The following is a 22271-nucleotide window of genomic DNA, read 5'->3' as shown; positions in this document are numbered from 1 at the left end:
GGTCCAATGAATATAGGTCTTAGGACAAAGGAACATACCTTTTAATTATTAAAGCCTGTAAGGTGGTCAAGAACATAATGCCACATTTTCATTGTGGCTACAGACAAAGTAGAACATGTTTAGAAATAAAGGTCCTATAGTGAATTTCAAGGACTATGGTCTCTTTCAGCAATGAACAGCCAAGATTTGTTTCTGAAGTTGGTACATTCCCCTCAGGCAGTGACTTTTGCAAAAATGGGTAAAAAAGGTTTCCATTCCTTCTGAGCATTCTCAAGATCCTTTGCTGCACACTCACATTTAACCCGAGGCCACAAGAGCAGAATATTTACTCTGAAACTGCATTTCTTTAATTCAGCTATGGACAAGATTGTTTCTAAGAACTACCCGTCACATAGCTCCCTACCCTTTGCCATTTACTACAATTGAACCCTCAGCCACACTACAGTGGAATCTTTGCCAACAAGGAATAGCTACCAAGCTGAGAGCCCCCTTTGTCTATGGGGACCCAAATGGCACTGTACTAATGCAGAAAGGAAGCCATCCAAGATTTTGAATGAGGGTTTGAAGTATGTACCATTATAGCTGCAAAATGTCTTACTGTGATGGTCTGCTAGAGGTATCTGTGTTACAATTTAAGAAACACTTGAAGCCACAGAGCTATTTCTCTTTCAAACATATTGACACCACAGATGTGAGGAAGAAAAAGCACACACAGTTAATGAGCCCACAGCACACCCATATGCTCTGACAAGTTAGCTAAAACCTTGGAGAAAACTATGAATATGAACCTGGATCAGTGTGAATAGTTCAACTTGACAGCTATGAATAAAAATCCACCCACAACAATGTAACCTTCCTAGATCTCTCTCCAAAACACATGGTAAATAATTAAGACCAAAATAGTATAGGGAAAATTTTTTTCAAAGATTTTATTACCAGTAACATAACAGTAGGAAGACAGACACTAAAATGAGGCTCTGAAATAAATTTCTTATATTTGGTCTCAGAGACCTATGTCAAGAGGTTGTCTGAGAATTTACCCTATAAAAGATAAAATATATAAGTTTTAAAAAACTTTGAAAAGATTCTGAATAGATAAGACAACTTAAGGTTATCCCAGTTAGTCCTCAAATTCCAAGTCTGAATGGGAAGAGATGAAGAAAACTAGTTTCTGCTGATTACATACTCCACTTTAAAAAGTAGACTGACAGAAATACAAAAAATACATAAATGCATATAAAACATTAACATAAAGACACACACATACTTATATATGTTTTTCCTATCTATTACAACATTGCAAGATCTCTTTCCCAAACTGTTAGTAATAATCTTTAATGAAACAAAATTTCATCCCAAATCCACTTATTCCTATGACTGCAGTAGAGACAAAGAATCTGATTTAGTGCTATAAATGATTTAAAGAAATATAAGAGTATGAGTCATATTTTGGATGTCAACAGCTATTTACCATAGCAGGATTTTTTTTAGACCCTATGCTTTGGCTGGTGTTTATTTGCAGCCACATGAAACGTGGGGGTCACACCAAGGAAATGCTGGAATTAAGAAAGAAATTTGTTTTTAATAGTTTTACTCGTATATCCTCTTTTTGTGTGTTGTTGACATTGTGACAATCAAAACACGTTACCTTCAGAGTGCTTCTATACCTCTGATGATGTAGAAAAAGTTTCAGCCCCTACCTCAGAAAAGAGGAACATCAAAGCAGTAACTGTCAGAGAGAAACAGTTCTGAAAAACCTACCAGGAGGTGTGCAGGCATCCGGAGGAGACTGGACAAATGTGGACCGTCTTTTGGTGGGCATAGGCAAAGCCATTTTCTGTTCTTTATGTTTTGCCAGTGCAGCTTGAACCGCTTCTGTGTGGATATCTGAAAAATCAAACATTTGCATTTATTAGTTGTTGTCTCGTAAAGTGTTTATCACTGTGAGCTGAATCTGCCTCAATTGCTGAAAAAAAGGTAAAAGGGGTATTTAGGTGATTTTCTATTTATTATTTGTTTTAGACCAATTAAAAATCAAAATAAAAACTAGAGACAAAATAACTCAAGGAGAATTTTACAGAAGTGGAACATAAAGTCCAGAATGATTCTGTGACTGTTTAACATACCAGATAAGAAGGTGATGGAGGTGTGTGTGGCTGGGAGGGTGGGGGGGTGTCAAGAGCCTAACATGTATCTGTGCCCTGGCAGGGAATTCCATCTCTGATGAAATGCAGAGATGCATACAGGACAAGTCACTATTTTTCAAGAAAAGAAGCTTAGGATTTGTTTAAATGTCTAAAAGAACACTAGGTTGAGACCTTTCAGTTCTTCTGTACCACAGGACCAGAAGGGTGAATTTTCATCTAGAAAAATATAAGGGCAGAGGATTGTCACTTTGGCCACAAAATATTTTAGCTCTTCTCTACAATGTCTGATAGGAATCTCACCACTGGCATGTAAACAGAACTTCTTGATTCTCCATCCCACCTCAAAACTCTTACATTTCCACAAAATGGGATCATACTATACACAGTATTTTTCACTCTGCTTTTTTTTTTGACTTAAAAAATCCTAGCGCCATAGTCAAGAACTAAGATGCCTCCCTAGTTAACAAAAACAATTTCCTCTTCTCTAGGAAAGGGCCCAACATACATGCAAACCATCCCTAAGGCCTGTTGTCCTAGGTAAAGCCTTATAAAAGCTGGGCCAATCAGATTCTCTTTTGTGGAAATTTAAACTATAAACCAAGAAACTGCAGAATCCAGAGCTGTGTAACCTGAATGACAGTTCCCTGGAGAGAAAGAAAGTCCCTGAGCTTCAAAGTTGAGGTCCCCAGAGCTTCCTCTCCCTTTCTAAGCATTCTCAGCTGTTCCTTTCCTTCTATGAACTATTCACCTAAGGTAGTTCAAATTGGCCTTATTTCTTATAAGCCAAAAAAACCTTAATATAACCAGAAACATCTTTCTGTATAAATATAGATCTACAACATAATTTTAAAAGGGTTACATAGTATTTCACTGTATTAATGTGTCATAATTTAACAAAACCTTTACTATCAAATATTAGGTTGTTTCTAAATTTTTGCTACTTTTCACAGCAACTATTCAGAGTACGAAGAATTCAATACTTTTCATCTTAGAACACACATCTGATTATTTCCTCAGGATTAATTCCAAAAATTATTGAGGTCAAAATATATGTGTTTTTTTCCCATAAATACTTCAACATGTATTCCCTAAAAACAAAAATTTTTCTCTTATATTACCAAAGTATAATTATCAAAACCCAGAAATTCAACATTAATACAAACTATTACTTAACCCACAATCATATTCTAATTTAGCCAACTGTCTCAACAATGTACTTTATAGTTTTTTTACCTCTTATTTTCTGGATCCAGAATCCAATAAAGGATCACATATTATAGTTAGCTGTCATGTCTCTCAATTATCTATAATCTAGAACAGTTTCTCAGTCTTTCCCTGTCTTTCATTTACCTTGACATTTCTGAAGAGTATACACTACTTTTTTAAATGTCCCTGAATTTTGGTTTGTTTGATGTTTCCTCATCATTAGATTCAGGCTATACATTTTTGCAGGTATACCACAGAAATATATCCTCAGAGCATGATGTCATGATGCATATGTCCTATTACTTGTGACTGATTACTTGGTTAAGATGGTGTCTGCTAAATTAATCCACTGTAAAGTTACTATTTATTCTTTTGAAATTAATAAAAAATTTGTGGGATAGATACTTTTGAGATGTTATGTTATATACCTCATCAAACCTTCATCCATTAGTTTTAGAATCAATTGCTAATTCTTTGTTGAATCAATTACTACTGTTTTATTTTGCTAATGCAGCTGGAATTCAATATAACAGAAATGGGTTGGCTTTTATAAAGGGGATTTGTTAACTTTTAAGGCCATAAAAATGTCCAAAAGGCGTCCAGAAACAGATATCTTGACTCAAGAAAGGCTGTTGTTTGTCACATGGAAAGTCATGTGGCTGGTATCTGCGGGTCCTTATTTCCACTTCCAATGCTTCCAGCTTCTGATGCCAGTGGTTTCTTCTCTAAGTGTTTATAGACCTTCACTTACTTACCTCCTCTGGGACACAACACAGGGTTCTGGCTTGCTCACTCATGGGAAGGCACATGGTGACTTTTACTGAGCTGTGCATCTCCACACATGGGTATTTAGGCATCTGCTCTCTCAACTGGCACTCCAAGGATCTCCAAATGTCTATGTGTCTGTAGGCTGAGCTTTCTCCAAAATGTTTTCTCTTTTAAAAGACTCCAGGAAACTAATCAAGATCCACTATGAGTAGACGGAGTCACATCTCCATCTAATCAAAATGTCACACCAACAACTGGGCGCACATCTCCATGAAGTAATCTAATCAAAAGGCCACAGTCACAATTGAGTGGGTCAATCTCCATGGATATAATCTAATCAAAGGTTCTACTCTAAACAATAGGTCTGGCCCCATAACATTGGATCAGGATTGAAGGAAAATGACTTTTCTGGAATATATACCCGTTTCAAACCAGCACATACTATAACAGTTATAAGATGGTGCTTTTACACTCTACATTTATTAGTTTGCGGTTTGGCCCAACCGCTAAACTATCGGGGACCCTCTACTCCTCAGCTTCTCACTGCTTGCTAGACGACACTGCCGCACGCAGAAAAGGGGCTCGAGCCAGGGGTCTGGGTCCAAGGGGCGCGCGCAGGAGACCTCGCTGCGGGTCTAAAGGACTGGAGGCCGAGTCAATTAAGGCATGAAGCGAGGTAGCTTTATTGTTGGTAGACGCTTATGCCAGGGCGGCCAGTAGCTAAAGACCAGAGGCTCGGTGAGCCCTGGGTTATATACAGTTTGAGGAGAGGCGAAGTTAGGGCGTGGCCTCCAGGGGAGGGTAGCCAATCACACAGGGAGGACGGATGAGTGACTGTGACCATAGAGATGCTGTTCCTGAGTATACCCGTAGCAGAGGATTTTGGGTAGGTGGAGGACTAAGGAGAAGACCAATAGGGTTAGAGAGACAAGACTGCATCATCACTAGTCACCGGTGAGGCTTGTAATTCAGAGGTCTAGAAGAACCGGACATGCCAAAATGGCGAGGGAGGGAGAGAAAGAGACTAAGCCACCAGGCCAAGAATAAAATTATGCCACATTAGTTGGTATTCTGTTATGAGAAAAAGCTTTCCTTAAGACTTCCTCATTTATTTATTTACTTTTTATCCATCAAGTCTTCTTTAATTCCATAGCTGTTTTGTGAAGATCATTATATATTTTTATTTTTTTTAAAATTTTTACTGTGATATATATTTATAACACAAATACATCATTTTAACCATTTTAAGTGTACAAATGAGAGGCAACAAATACATTTACAATATTATACATGCTACCATCATCACTATCCAATACCAAAACTTCATCAACCCAAACAGAAACTCTGTACCCATTACACAATTATCATTATTAATTTTGATACTCACATTACCTGACATTTAGTTGACAGGCTCTTATGTATTTCTGACATACTCCCATTATTCTGAATAACTCTTTATTTCCTCTTTTTTTCTATCAATAAATATACTAAAAGCACTGAGTTTCTATTGACACCTCCACTTCCAACGCAGCACCATAGAATTTATTCTGGTTTTACCACCTTCCATTTTTAAAAACTTTTATTAATAAAACCAATAAACATGCAATATGAATTCTTTTTTTCATCATATAGTTGTATATTCATCATCATGATCATTTCTTACATTTCCATCTATTCAGAAAAAGAAATAAACAGAAAAAAAATTCATACACACCATACCCCTTATCCCTCCCTTTCATTGATCACTAGCATTTCAATTTACTAAATTTATTTTCATATTTGTTCCACCTATTATTTATTTATTTTTAATCCATAAGTTTTACTTGTCTGTCGATAAGGTAGATAACAGAAGTATCAGACACAAGGTTTTCACAATCACACAGTCACATTGCGAAAGCTCTATCTTTATACAATCATCTTCAAGGAACATGGCTATGCAGCACAGCCCCAGATTTTCAGGCAGTTCCCTCCAACCTCTCTGTTACGCCTTAACTAAAAAGCTGATATCTATTTAATGCATAAGAATAACCTCCAGGATAACCTCTCGACTCTGTTTGGAATCTCTCAGCCACTGATACTTTATTTTCTCTCATTTCTCTGTTCCCCCTTTTGGTCGAGAAAGTTTTCTAAATCCCTTGATGCTAAGTTCCAGCTCATTCAAGGATTTCTGTCCCATGTTGCCAGAAAGGTCCACACTCCTGTCATGCCCCATGTAGAGAGGGAAAGGGCATGGGACATGCCCTTGTTGTGTTGGCTGAGAGAGAGAGGCCACATCTGAGCAACAAAAGAGGTTCTCTTGGGGGTGACTCTTAGGCCTAATTTTAAGCTGAGCCTATCCTCTGCGGAGTTAAGTTTCATATGAACAAACCCCAAGTTTGGGGCTCAGCCTATTGCTTTGGTTGTCCCCACTGATTGTGAGAAGATCAAGAATTCTCCTCTTCGGACGTTGAATTTTCCCCCTTTCTCACCATTCCCCCAAGGGGACTTTGCAAATACTTTTTATTCACTGTTCAAATCCTTCTGGGATTTATATAGGCATCACTTTGGACAAATCTACAAAATCTCAAGCCTTACTCAAGATTCCATGTACTTATGGTGTTCAATTAAGCTGTCCACATAACTTAGATTGAGAAATGCACTAGCCAAAATATAAATTTTGTACCAAATAAACATTTTTCACTTTAGTCTCACACATAAATTTTTAAAATATTAATTACCATATATTTTTAATACCCTGCAGTATTGACATTCCTTTGTTCTTCCTCATGCAAAACATTTTTAAATTTGTACATTTAGTCACTATCATTATACACTCTAGGCATTCCTACATTATACCATCTCAGCCTTTATCATATATCTTTTCTTCTGATTTCATCTGTGCCCCCAGGCCTCCTCCTCCTATCATTTTCACATTCAGCTTCATTCACTGTTCTAACATTATTGTATTACAGTTAGGTAGTATTGTGTTATCCATTTCTGAATTTTTACAATCATTGAACAATCTTTATCCCTTCAGTTTCAATTACCCAATATCTACCCTATTTCTATCTCCAGATTACCTCTGTTCTTAACTGAAATTATCCAAGTTCATTCATTAATGTTAGTTCATAAAGTGAGGCGACACAGTATTTGTCCTTCTGTTTCTGGTTAATCTCACTCAGCATAATGTCCTTAAGGTTCATCCATATTGTTACATACTTCATAACTTTATTCTGTCTTAAAGCTGCATAATATTCCATTATTTGTATATATCATGGCTTGTTTAGCCACTCGTCTGGTGATGGACATTTGGGCTGTTTCCATCTCTTGGCAATTGTAAATAATGCTGCTATAAACACTGGTCTGCAAATGTCCATTTGTGTCTTTGCCCTCATGTCATCTGAGTAGATAACCAGGAATGGTATTGCTGGGTCATATGGCAAGTCTATACTTAGCTTCCTGAGGAACCATCAAACTGCCTTCCACAGCAGTTGTACCATTTGACATTACCATCAACAGTGGATTAGTGTGCCTCTTTCTCCATATCCTCTCTAGCGTTTGTCATTTTCTGTTTTATTGATAATGGCTATTCTGGTGGGTGTGAGATGATATCTCATGTGGTTTTGATTTGCATTTTCCTAATAGCCAGGGAAGCTGAGCATCTTTTCATGTGCCTTTTGGCCATTTGTATTTTCTCTTCTGAGAAGTGACTGTTCAAGTCTTTTGTCCATTTTGTAATTGGGTTATCTGTCTTTTTGTTGTTGAGTCGAACAATCTCTTTATACATTCTGGATACTCGAACTTTACCTGATACATTGTTTCCAAATATTGTCTCCCACTGCATAGGCTGTCTTTTTACTTTCTTGATGAAGTTCTTTGATGCACAAGTGTTCAATTTTCAGGAGTCCCATTTATTTATATATTTCTTCAATATTCGTGTTTTCGGTGTAAGATCTAGGAAACCGTCTCCTATTAAAAGATTTATAAGATATTCCTTACATTTTCTTCTAACAGTTTTATGGTCATAGATCTACTGTTTAGGTCTTTAACCCACTCTGAGTTAATTTTTGTACAGGGTGTGAGATATGTATCCTCTTTCATTCTTTTGCATGTGGATATCCAGTTCCCTAGGCACCATTTATTGAAGAAACTGTCCTGTTCTAGGTGAGTTGGCTTGACTGCCTTATCAAAGATTAATTGTCCATTGATGAGAGGGTCTATATCTGAACACTTGATTCCATTGGTCAGTATATCTATCTTTAGTAAGTTTTTGGGATTTTAATTGTTATTGCATCGAATCTATAAATCAATTTAGGTAGAACTGACATCGTAACTATATTTAGTCTTTTAATCCATGAACACGGCATGCCCTTCCATGTATCTAGATCTTCTGTGATTTCTTTTAGCAACTTCTTACAGTTTTCGCAGTATATGTCTTTTGTGTCTTTAGTTAAATTTATTCATAAATATTTTATTCTTTTGGTTGCAATTGTAAATGGAATTTTTTTTCATGATTTCCCCCTCAGATTGTTCATTACGAGTATAGAAACACTACAGATTTTTGAGTGATGATCTTGTAACCTGCCACTTTGCTGTACTCGTTTATTAGCTCTAGTAGTTTTGCTGTGGAGTTTTCAGGGTTTTCGACATATAGCATCATATCATCTGCAAACAGTGAGAGTTTTACTTCTTCCTTTCCAATTTTGATGCCTTGTATTTCTTTTTCTAATCTAATTGCTCTGGCCAGAACTTCCAACACAATGCTAAATAACAATGGTGATAGTGGACATCCTTATCTTGTTCTTGATCTCAGGGGGAAAGTTTTCAGCTTATCGCCATTGAGGATGATGTTAGCTGTGGGTTTTTCATATATTCCCTGTATCATGTTGAGGAAGTTCCCTTCTATTCCTATCCTTTGAAGTGTTTTCAACAGGAAAGGAGGTTGAATTTTGTCAAATGCCTTTTCTGCATCAATCTAGATGATCACGTGGTTTTTCTGCTTTGATTTCTTGATATGGTGTATTACATTAACTGATTTTCTTATGTTGACCATCCTTGCATACTGGGATGAATCCCACTTGGTAAGGTATATAATTCTTTAAATATGCCGCTGGATTCGATTTATAAGAATTTTGTTGAAGATTTTTGCATCTATATTCATAAGAGAGATTGGTCTGTAGTTTTCATTTTATGTAATATCTTTGAATTTGGTATGAGGGTGATGTTGGCTTTGTACAATGAGTTGGGTAGCGGTTTCTCCTTTTCAATTTTTTTGAAGAGTTTGAGCAGGATTGGTACTAATTCTTTCTTGAATGTTTGGTAGAATTCATGCATGAAACCATCTGGTCCTGGACTTTTCTTTTTGGGGCACTTATTTTTTTTTTATTAATTTATTAATTAAAAAAAATAACAACAAACAAATGCAAACATTCTTAACTTATGATCATTCCGTTCTACATACATAATCAGTAATTCACAATATCATCATATAGTTGCATACTCATCATTATGATCATTTCTTAGAACATTTGCATTAATTCTGAAAAAGAAATAAAAAGACAACAGAAAAAAATTCATACATACCATACCTCTTGCCCCTCCCTTTCACTGATCACTAGCATTTCAATCTTAATTTATTTTAACATTTGTTCCCTCTATTATTTATTTTTATTCCATATGTTCTACTTGCCTGTTGACAAGGGAGATAAAAGGAGCATTAGACACAAGGTTTTCACAATCACACAGTCACACTGTGAAAGCTATATCATTATACAATCATCTTCAAGAAACATGGCTACTGGAACACAGCTCTACATTTTCAGGCAGTTCCTTCCAGCCTCTTCATTACATTTTGACTAACAAGGTGATATCTACTTAATGCGTAAGAATAACCTCCAGGAAAACATTTCGACTCTGTCTGGAATCTCTCAGCCATTGACACTTTGTCTCATTTCACTCTTTCCCCTTTTGGTCGAGAAGGTTTTCTCAATCTATAGATGCTGAGTCTCAGCTCATCCTAGGATTTCTATCCCACATTGTTTGGGCCACTTCTTAATGACTGATTCGATTTCTTTACTTGTGATTGGTTTGTTGAGGTCGTCTATTTCTTCTCAAGTCAATGTTGGTTGTTCATGCCTTTCTAGAAAGTTGTCCATTTCGTCTACATTGCTGAGTTTATCAGTATAAAGTTGTTCACAGTATCCTCTCATTAGTGCCTTTATTTCCGTTGGGTCAGTGGTTATGTCTCCTCTTTCTGTACTGATTTTGCTTATTTGCATCCTCTCTCTTCTTTTTGTCAACCTGGCTAAGGGTCCATCAATCTCATTTTCTCACAGAACCAACTTTTGGTTTTGTTGATTTTCTTGATTTTTTCATGTTCTCAATTTCATTTATTTCTGCTCTAATCTTCATTATTTCTTTCCTTTTGCTTGCTTTGGGGTTAGTTTGCTGTTCTTTCTCTAGTTCTTCCAAGTGGATAGTTAATTCCTTGATTTTTGCCTTTCTACTTTTTTGATTTGGGCATTTAGGGCAATAAATTTCCCTCTTAGCACTGCCTTTGCTGCATCCCATAAGTTTTGATATGTCATGTTTTAATTTTCATTTGCCTCAAGATATTTACTGATTTCTCTTGTAGTTTCTTCCTTGACCCACTGGTTATTTTAGAGTGTATTGTTGAGCCTCCACATATTTGTGAATTTTCTGGCACTTTACCTATTATTGATTTCCAACATCATTCCTTTATGATCTGAGAAGGTGTTTTGTATGATTTCAATTTTTTAAAATTTATTGAGACTTGCCTTGTGACCCAGCATATGGTCTATTCTTGAGAATCATCCATGAGCACTTGAGAAAAAGGTATATCTTGCTGCTGTGGGGTATAATGTTCTACAAATGTCTGTTAAGTCTAGCTCATTTATTGCATTATTCAAATTCTCTGTTTCTTTACTGATCTTCTGTCTAGATGTTCTGTCCATTGATAAGGGTGGGAAATTGGAGTCTCCAACTATTATGGTAGATGTGTCTATTTCTCTTTTCAGCATTTGCATCATGTATTTTGGAGCATTCTGGCTTGGTATATAAATATTTATGATTGTTATATCTTCTTGTTGAATTGTTCCTTTTATTAATACATGGTGTCCTTCTTTGTCTCTTTCAACTATGTTACATTTGAAGTCTAATTTGATGGATATTAGTAAAATTACTCCTGCTCTTTTCTGATTGTTATTTGCATGGAATATCTTTTCCCAACCTTTGAATTTCAACCTATGTTTATCCTTGGGTCTAAGACGCATTTCCTGTAGACAGCATATAGATGGGTCCTGTTTTTTAATCCATTCTGCCAGTCTATGTCTTTTGACTGGGGAGTTTAATCCATTAACATTTAGTGTTATTACTGCATGGGCAGTACTTTTTTCTACCAGTTTGTCTTTTGGATTTTATAAGTCATACCTAATGTTCCTTCTTTTTACCTTTACTGATAGTCTTCATTTCTACACTCTTCTCCACACCTCTCTCTCCTGTCTTTTTGTATCTGTCTCTAATGCTCCCTTTAGTATTTCTTGCAGACCCAGTCTCTTGGTCACAAATTCTCTCAGTGATTTTTTTTGTCTGAAAATGCTTTAATTTACCTCCCATTTTTGAATGACAATTTTGTTGGATATAGAATTCTTGGTTGGCAGTTTTTCTCTTTTAGTAATTTAAACATATCATTCCACCGTCTTCTCGCCTCCATGGTTTCTGCTGAGAAATCTACACATAGTCTTATTGGGCTTCCCTTGTGTGTGATGGATTGCTTTTCTCTTGCTGCTTTCAAGATTATCTCTTTCTCTTTGACATCTGACATTCTGATTAGTAATTGTTTTGAAGTATGTTAATTTGGATCAGTTCTGCTTGGGGTCCACTGCACTTCTTGGATCTGTAATTTTAAGTCTTTCATATGCATTGGGAAACTTTCATTGATAATTTCCTCCATTACTTTTTCACCTCTTTTTCCCTTCTCTTCTTCTGGGACACCCACAACACATATATTCATGTGCTTCATATTGCCATTCAATTCCCTGAGTCCCTGCTCATATTTTTCCATCCTTTTCCCTATATTATATTTTGCTTGTCAGATTTCAGATGTCCTGTCCTCCAGTTCACTAATCCTATCTTCTGCTCTTAAAATCTGACATTTAGGTTTCCATTTTTTCCTTATCTCTTCTACTGTGCCTTTTATTCCCATAAGTTCTTTGTTTTTCCAGACTTTCAATTTCTTCTTTTCATCCATTCCTTGTCTTCTTTATATCCTCCCTCAATTCACTGATTCAATTTTTGATGAGGTTTTCCATGTCTGTTCGAACATTCTGAATTAATTGTTTCAACTCCTGTATCTCATTTGAATTGTTGGTTTGTTCCTTTGACTGGGCCATATCTTCAATTTTCCTAGAATGATTTGTTATTTTTTGCTAGTGTCTAGGCATTTAATTACCTTAATTAGTTTATTCTGGAGACTGATTTCCTTTTGTTACCTAGGATTTTCTTGCTGGATGATTTTTTTGTCTCTCTGTTCTTTGACATTCAGTTCAGCTTATTCTGGACCTGAAGCTTAGGTTTTGTTTAACAGATCAAAATTTTTCAGTTGTTTTTTTATTTCTTGCCCTGCCTGTATGGTACCTTTTTCTCCCCCCTCAGGAGGGTCTTCTTAGGTATTATAGACCCCAGACAGATTTTCCCAGACCAAACTGGCCTCTTGTCAGGAGGAAAGAGTCACCTGCATCAGTTTTCCCTGAGGGTGAGACTCAGCAGATTGAAAGGCTTTCCTATAAAGCCTCTGGGCTCTCAGTTCTTCCTATCCTGCCCAGTATGTGGCACTTGTCTGCCTGCAGGTCCCATCAGCATAAGGTGATGTGGTACTTTTAACTTCAGCAGACTCTCCCTGCTGAAGGCATGGTGGAGACAGAGGACAGGTTGTAGTCTGGTTTTAATTGCTTCACTTTTCCAGACCCTGGGGTCTGAACTCCTTGGTGGAGAGAATCCACCTGACCTGGGCCCCACACCTCTCCTGGGGAAGGCACAGGCTCCAGATAAACACTCAAACGAGCTTAATTCTGCCTATGCCTGGGGCAGTGGAGCCCAAGAGGACTTGCAGTTGTATCCAAAGAGCGGTCAAGCCATGGAAACACAGCTACCAAAACAAAAAAGAAAAATCCTTTTCAGAGCAGGATCCCCGTTCCTTGGGTTTGCCAATCAAGAGCTTAAGTTGGTACGTTGCTCTGTGTATCTCCAGGTCCTATGTGCCCCCTCCTTTCCTTCAGAGCCCAGACCTTTTCAAATCTAAAAAAAAAAAAATCTGTTTTTTTCTTTTGTTGTTGTTGTTTTGGGTTTTGGCTTTTTGTTTGTTTGTTTCTTTTTTTTTCTGTCAGCCGTGCCACCTCTGCAGCAGTGCAAAACCCAGTAACCTCCACTTACACTTGAGGTTCAGCTGAGCTGGGGGACTACTTTTAGTAGTCAGAATTTGTTAATTAATTCCACAATAGGAGTCTGGTTGTGCTCAGCCCCTGCTGTTAGTAAAGTCTCTTTCCTTTCCCTTTTGGGAAGCAGCTTGTGGGGTAGGAGTTCCGGCCACAGTGGTTTGGGGAGCTCACAGTTCTGGGTGAGCTCACAGCCAGTCCAGCTGGTCCAGACTGGGGTACACCGTGTGTCCCATCACTGACGTGGCCCCAGCAGTGGTTCTTTACTGTTCCTGGCTATTTATTAGCTGCTCTGGAGGATGAACTAAATCCCACACTTCACTAAGCGACAATCTTGGCCCCTAAGTCTCCTTTCATTATTAAGTCCTTCTCTAATAGTAAGAAATTTCATTTGCAATATCCTCAATTCATTTTACTCGTTCACTCAAATCCTACAACAGCAGAAAGTTATTTTGAAATTGTTATCCCATACCACTACGAAAAATAAATTTCTAACAAGAGTTTAATATCTGTTTACACTTCTTTTTGTGTTTAGACTGAAGTATATAAACTATGGTGTTCAAAAGTTACTTAGGCTAGTTCTCTCCAACTCACTCCTGAACAGAGATAGATTATTTTGTTTTTATTTGTATTCCATAGGTACCTTCCTAACTTTGTTAATTAAACATCAGCATGGTTCCAAAACTAAAACCTAGACAAAATAGGTAAACTTTAAAAAGTGGCACTTTCTTCAATAATCACTTCTACTCCAATCTCACCCAGTCTTTCTCAATAATTACTAGTTTATCCTCCCTACATATCTTTTTGAAAAATAAACAAACATATATTTCCTTATTTCCCCTTATTTCATACGCAAAAGGCAGCTCATTATATATACTTTTTTGCATTTTACTGTTTTTACTCAACAGTCTATACTGGGAATCATTCTATATCAACTCCAACACATCTTTATTCTTTTTTACAGTTGCATAATACTCCTCTGGATGGATACACCATAGTTTTATTCAACTACTATCATATGTGTGGGCATTTAGGGTTTCCAGTATTTTTCAATTACAAATAATGCTGTAATGAACAACCATGTGCAAATGTATTTTTATATTGATGGTATACATCTTTAGGATAAGTTCTTCTAAGTGAGACTTACAGATGAAAAAGCAAATACATTTTTATTAGATTTTGCCAAGTTCCCTTCCAAAAGGGTTTTCTTATAGTGTATTACTACCAGCAATCTGTAAGTGTTCTTATTTACCTATGGCTTTACCTTCAGAGTGTGTTGCCCAGCTTTTAAATTGTTGTCAATCTGATAGGTAAAAAATGGCATCCCAAGTGAGATTAAATACCTTTTCAGAGGCTTAAGGGCAATTTCTACCTTTTTTTTTTTTTTTTTTTTTTTTTTTTAGTGAAATGAATAGTCATATGTCATTTGTTCACTTTTTTCTATCAGGTTTCTGAGTTTATTTTACCTTAATTTTAATACTTCTTCATCTGTAAGGAGTATCACTGATTTATCTCTGGTAAACATTTTTCAAATATAATCTTTCAGCTTGTCATTTGTTTTTTGATATTGCTTAATGTATTTTTTGCCATGCAAATATTTTTAAATTTTTATATAATTTTATATAGATCTAATTTTATCTGGATTTTGAATCATAGAAAGATTTTTGGTAAGATTTCAATAAGCCCAAATTATATAAGAATTTACTGATGTTTTCTTTTAGTATTTCTATGGTTTCTTTTTTTACATTTAGATTTCTGACCCATTTACATTTTATTCTAGTATATGGTGTGAGGTACGGATCCAATTTATATTTTTCTAAATGGCTCTCTAGATGTCCCAGCACCCATTTATTAAAACATATGCTTTTGTCTCAATGATTTGCAATTGCATCATTATGGTATACTAATTCCCAAATACACTTCAGTCTGTTTTGGAGTTTTACTGTACAGTGGTATCTCTGCCTACTTGAGTGCCAGTACCACACTGTTTTAATTATAGAAGTTTTCTAGTATGTTTTAATATCTTAATAGGTGTAGTTACTCTCCATAACTTTTCCTACACAGTGCTTTCCTAGCTAAACTCCAAATTAAATTTAAAAATAATTTTTAACTCCATAAAAAGTTTGATAGTGTTTTATTGATACTGAATCGAATTTATAAACTAATTTAGGGAAATCTGACCAATTCTGTGATATCAAATCATCCTAAGAGGGATGTCTTTCCACCGATAATGTCTACTTTTGTCTTTCAGCTGTTTTAAAGTTTTCTTCATAAAGGTTTTTTGCACATTTTAAATTTATTCCTAACTATTATACATGCTTTATTGCTTTTGTAAATGAGGTTTGCTCTACCGTAATCTCTTTTAAATTGTTATTGTTGCATATGTGAAGACTATTGATTTTTGTATTAATTTTATATAGCACTACTAGAATGAACTATTTTATTAATTTTGTCAGTGATTCTCTTGGGTTTTCTGAACAAACTGCTATACCAATTGCAAATAGTTTTGCTTCGTCTTTTCTCATTCCTATACCTCTAATTGTTTTCTCTTGTTTATTTCAGTTGGCTAATACCACCAGTATGATTTTAAATACTGGTGTTTTTCAGAGTTTTTTAAAAAAAGAAGCCCTGGCAAATAAATAGGGGGGGGGGGAGAATAACCCAATTGTTTTAGTTTCTTTGGCTGCTCAAGCAAATACCATGAAATGGGTTGGGTGAAACCAAGGAAATTTAACAGCTCCTGGTTTATACTATTTTACTGTCCCTGAGGTTTCCTTGATTGAATCAATTACCATATTTTATTGAGTCTATGATGTCACCTTAAGTAAAACATATCCTGATATATTAAAATATGAAAAGTATCCTTGTATTACATGAAACATGATTCTTAGCTGACTTGAAAAATAAATGATTAACCATTTATACTAAAAGAAAGCACTTTCTGAATAAAAGAACAATTCCTGTAGCCAAACAAACGCTTGTTCTTATCAATTAAAAATAGTAGCACATTTCCAAAAGTATTTTTGTATGTGATATGAAGCATGTTATAGAGAACTTGCCAAAGAAAGGGAATTATTCACCTTAATAAAGCTTAACAAAGGCCCATAATATTTGGATGATTAATAATTACAGAGCATAGTCTTTCCTACTACAAGGATTCACAGCATCAGACCATAAAACAAACCAAAGCAGCCAACTATTGTCTAACAGGATATTTGGGCCCATACACCAATGTCAAAAGGAGATGTTCCCATTAACTCTATTAGCAAAGCCTTTTATTTGATAAAAACCAGTAGCTCTCTTAAATGGATTTGACTCATTCACCATGACACAATTCTTTTTGATCTTTGATAAAGAAATCACTTCTGAAGTTCAGTCCCAGACACAGCTGCATTTGGATATTTCTGCCAGAAGTGCACAGAAGCTGAGGTATCACCTTCTAGCGCTAATGTTTGAGCTGAATAAGGTGATACAAATACTCCCTTAGAGACCATTTTTTATTTTTGTTAGTTTGAGGTGACTAAGTTCTCAAGAGATTAACACTGAAAGAGCTGTGAGAATGACTTAAAATCAGACCAGTTTCCACCTAAATTATAAATTCTGCTTTCAGTATACTTGAGATCATAACATATATGTATAGAAAAGTGTACTTTACCTTGATATGCATGAAAAAGAAGTACTAAATAAATAACATACTTGAAATTTCAGACCCTTTTGACTAATCACAAAGAACAAAATCAGGTCAGATGATCTACTCTATGAATACAAAGCCCTTACATTGTGTCTGACACATGAACATTAAGTTTATTTAGATTTCATTATGATAGGTTGAAATGTCATAGATGTAAATAAGCCTCTACCAAATAGGATTTTCCAGTTATACTCACTAGAATCAGGAGTAAATTCTTTCTTAGTACTCATTACTTTATTCTTTTTTTTTTTTTTACATGGGTAGGAATCGAAGCCGGGTCCTCTGGCTTGGCAGGCGAGCATTCTTGCCTGCTGAGCCACCATGGCCCACCCCCCATTACTTTATTCTTAATGCTTGCAATTTCTAACAAACAAACCTATGTTCTTCAGCAATTACATAAAACATAAGCATGTAACCCTTCTAACGACTGGAGTTAACAAATTTGAAATTTCATTGTGAGTTTTTGTTCCAGATCTGTCATGAGACTAGTTATGACCAATAGCTCTAGCAAACACAGAAGGACCTACCTCTTCCAATACAGCCCAATGAGCTTTGTTCATTACCATCCTACAAGACCCTAAATGTCTGCTTCCTTGTTTATTAATTAACATCATCTTTTTACTTTTCTGGCTCCCCTTCTTAAGTCTGTTAAATACCTAGAGAGAAGAAAACTATTTGTGCCTGTATTCCCAGCAAATATTGAGTATCTACTATGTTTGTACATAATAGATACTCAATAAATGACTGATTAATGAATTCACACAGATCCATTGTCGTGCCAAGGAAATAGAACAAAAACATTAGAAGCTCTCAGTTCATACTAAACTCGGTAAAAACTATTCAGCTTGTCGGACAATTTGCGCACCAATGTTTGTAGCAGCATTATTTACAATTGCAAAGAGATGGAAACAGCCAAAATGTCCATCAACACACGAGTAGCTAAACAAACTGTGATATACACATATGATGGATTATTATCCAGCTGTAAGGCAGAATAAAGTTATGAAGTGTGTAACAACATGGATGGACCTTAAGGACATTTTGCTGGGTGAGATTAGCCAGAAACAAAGGACAAATACTGTATGGTCTCACTGATATGAACTGACATTAATGAATAAACTTGGAGAATTTCATTGGTAACAGAAACCATCAGGAGATAGAAATAGGGTAAGATATTGGGTAATTGGAGCTGAAGGGATACAGATTGTGAAACAGGACTGAATGTAAAAACTCAGAAATGGACAGCACAATACTACCTAATTGTAATACAATTATGTTAAAACACTGAATCAAGCTCAATGTGAGAATGATAGAGGGAGGAGGGCTGGAGGCACAAATGAAATCAGAAAGATAGACAATAAAGTTTGGATGGTATAATCTAGGAATGCCTAGAGTGTATAATGATAGTGACTAAATGTACAAATTCCAAAAAATGTTTTTGCATGAGGAAGAACAAAGGAATGTCATTACTGCAGGGTGCTGAAAATAGATGGTAATTAATATTTAAAATTTCAACTCGTGTGAGACTAAAGCAAAAAATGTTTGTTACAAAATTTATATTTTGACTAGTGCATTTCCTAATATAACTTATGTAGACAGCTTAATTGAACACCAGAAGTACATGGAACCTTGAGTAGGACATGAGATTTTGTTGGCTTGTCCAGAGTGATGCCCCGATAAATCCCAGAGTGATTTGAACAGTGAATAAAAAAGTATTTGCAAAGTCCCCTTTGGGTAATGGTGAGAATGGGGGAAAATTCAACTTCCCCAAGTTGAATTCTTGATATTCTCACAAGCAGTGTAGACAACCAAAGCTATAGGCTGAGTCCCCAGTCTTGGGGTTTGTTCATATGAAACTTAACCCCACAAAGGATAGGTCAAGCTTACTTAAAATTAGGCCTGAGAGTCACCCCCAAGAGAACCTCTTTTGTTGCTCAGATGTGGCCTCTCTCTCCAGCCAACACGACAAGCAAACTCACCACCCTCACCGTGTCTGTGTGGGACACAACTCCCAGAGATGTGGACCTTCCTGGCAACATGGGACAGAAATCCTAGAATGAGCTGAGACTCAACATCAAGGGATTGAGAAAAACCCTAGAATGAGCTGAGACTCAGCATCTATGGATTGAGAAAACCTTCTCCACCAAAAGGGGGAAGAGTGAAATGAGACAAAGTGTCAATGGCTGAGAGATTCCAAACAGAGTCGAGAGGTTATCCTGGAGGTTATTCTTACGCATTAAGTAGATATCACCTTGTAATTCAAGATGTAATGGAGAGGCTGGAGGGAACTGCCTGAAAATGTAGAGTTGTGTTCCAGTAGCCATGTTCCTTGAAGATGATAGTATAATGATATAGCTTTCACAGTGTGACTATGTGATTGTGAAAACCTTGTGTCTGATGCTCCTTTTATCTCCCTTGTCAACAGGCGAGTAGAACATACAGAATAAAAATAAATAATAGAGGGAACAAATGTTAAAATAAATTTAGTTTGAAATGCTAGTGATCAATGAAAGGGAGGGGTAAGGGGTATGGTATGTATAAATTTTTCTGTTTTCGTTTTATTTCTTTTTCTGAATAGATGCAAATGTTCCAAGAAATGATCATGATGATGAATATGCAACTATGTGATGATATTGTGAATTACTGATTATATATGTAGAATGGAATGATCAAAATAGGAATGTTTACATTTGATTGGTGTTTTTTTGGTATTTAAAATAAAAAAACAAATAAATAACTATTCAGCTTGTAATTCTGCAAGTTCCTACTCACCTGATCGATAACGTTCATCCCTGGCTCCCCCAGATCGAGTACGATGGTATTTTGAAGGAGCAGAAGTTTGAGATGCAGAAGGAGCTGGTGTCGGGTTTCTATGTTCTTTTTGTACTGCAGAATCAGTTTCTAAAAAGAAGATGTGGAAGATGGTTATCCAATAACAATGATATCTAACATTTCCTGAGCACTTTACAGCATTCTCACTTTGAGGTCAGACTATTACATAATTCATAGTAAAGAACTTTAATATATATATATATAAATCACACAAGTCATTACGCAAACTGAAAAGGCCATTGCAGAGTATCCAAGAATGTAGGAGGACACATATGACCCCTCAATCCTGCACAGTGGTTCAAAGAATAGCCTGGGAAACTTCAGCCTCCCCACCATAAACCACTGCAAATAAGCACAGATTTCCACCCTGGGCCCTTTCTATATGAAAAATCAGAAGTCAACACTGAATTTGTTCCTTTCCAGTCCCTAGTCTGTCACCATACTCTGTCCTTGCAACATTTACTGTGGTACAGAACTTTGGGAAAGGGGAAATAAGCAGAAGAAAATCATTTTAAGGTCTGATTTTTTTTTTAACTTTTTTTTATTGTATAGTATAACATATAAACAAAGCAAAGAAATTAAAGAGCAATAGTTTTCAAAGCACTCCTCACCAAGAAGTTACAGGACAGATCCCAGAGTCTGTCATGGACTACCACACAATCCTGTCAGATTTTTCCTTCTAGCTTCTCCAGAATATAGGTGGCTAGAAGGAATAAATATTTTTTTTATCACCACAATCAACTTTTTTTTCATTCTTTTTTGTGAAAGGTAACATATATACAAAAAGGCAATACATTTCAAAGCCCAGCACCACAATTAGTTGTAGGACATATTTTGGAGTTGGACATGGGTTATGATTCCACAATTTTAGGTTTTTACTTCTAGCTGCTCTAAGATATTGGAGACTAAAAGAGATATCAATTTAATAATTCAACATTCATATTCATTTGCTAAATCCTATCTTCTCTGTACAACTCCACCATGTAAGGTCTGATATTTTACTTTTTTTTTTTCAAATGGTGTTAGCTGCTAAGTAATATTTAAGTTTCTTAAGCAGCACTTAGTTTTGCAAAGCAAAGCAGCTTATACATAGCAAATTAAGTGCCTACCAAGTAAGATGTCACTTATCCAGGAAATTTGCTGCTCCAGACCACAGCTGGGAATCAGACTATGAAGTCAAAAAATTAAAAATCATATTAAACGTACAGTGGTGTGGGGAGTACAAGCAATAGTCCCATGTACCTCGAGGGTATCCAGGTATTACAGAAACTGAGATTCACAAGATAATGTCATATCACTTAAAAAAAAAAGGTGGGGGGAGCATACTGGAGAGGCCATGGGTAAGAGCTCTAGTCCCAGCTGAGCCTAGCTTTACAGCTGTGACTGCCAAGGCAGAGACATATGAATGAATCTACCTTGGGCCTTTAAGACCAGCCCCATCTATATTTGAAAATCATTTGGTGACCCCATTGGGTACCATGTGGAACAAAAGAATCTCCCAACTGAGCCCTGCCAGCTGAGTGATTTTGACTCACAAAATCACAAAATATAATTTAAAAATTTTTGTTAAAAAAAAAGTTAGATTCTTTGGTATACCCTTGATCTTGAGGCTTACTTTTGTGAAGCTTATGTAGGTAGCAGAGAAGATTAGCCTAACTATAGGTATGCCTAAGAGTTACTTCTGGAGGACTTCTTTTGTTGTCTGATGTGGCCTCTCTCTCTCTAAGCCCAACTCTGTAAGTGAAATCATTGCCCTCCCCACTACCTGGGACATGACATCCTGGTGGCATGGGAGATGATTTCCAGGACGAGTCTGGCCCTGGCACTGTGAGATCAACAATTCCATCCTGACCAAAAAGGGGACAAGAAGTATAACTAGTATCAGTGGCTAGGAGAGTTCAAATAGAGTTAAGAAGTTACTCTGGAGGTCACTCTTACACACGCTTCAGTTAAACATTGCTACCTATCATAACTTGCGAAACCCCAACCCAAACTTTCCAGCAATCCTAAAGAACACCTAGAGGGCAATATATAAGATTCTACAAAGATTCCATACACTAGGGTAACTTTCCAGAAATCTACAACCTCCAGATGGGTCCCTGGACCAGAAAGTCCTGAAACCTAGAGGGCTCAGCCTCTCCAGAACAGATATTTCCATCTACTACCCCATGTTACTGACACCACCCCCCCCAGCAT

The 22271-nt window shown here is 36.3% G+C and overlaps 1 protein-coding gene across 2 annotated transcripts in view; it reads right to left on the bottom strand.

Annotated features, from left to right (window-relative positions):
• The window catches only part of DIP2B (disco interacting protein 2 homolog B), a 340427-nt gene that overhangs the window by 102374 nt on the left and 215782 nt on the right, over nucleotides 1–22271 (bottom strand). For both annotated transcript variants that reach the window (XM_077170884.1, XM_077170885.1), the window contains exons 3-4: nucleotides 20016–20144; nucleotides 1762–1887 (exon numbers count right to left, since the gene is read on the bottom strand). In XM_077170884.1, the coding sequence (XP_077026999.1) occupies nucleotides 1762–1887; nucleotides 20016–20144 (255 nt within the window). The remainder of the gene's footprint in view (nucleotides 1–1761; nucleotides 1888–20015; nucleotides 20145–22271) is intronic.

This window comes from Tamandua tetradactyla, chromosome 7 (genome assembly GCF_023851605.1).
Source record: "Tamandua tetradactyla isolate mTamTet1 chromosome 7, mTamTet1.pri, whole genome shotgun sequence".
NCBI classification, from domain to species: domain Eukaryota; kingdom Metazoa; phylum Chordata; class Mammalia; order Pilosa; family Myrmecophagidae; genus Tamandua; species Tamandua tetradactyla.
Note: the sequence above shows the minus strand (reverse complement) of the source record. Positions and strands in the feature narration are given on the sequence as shown.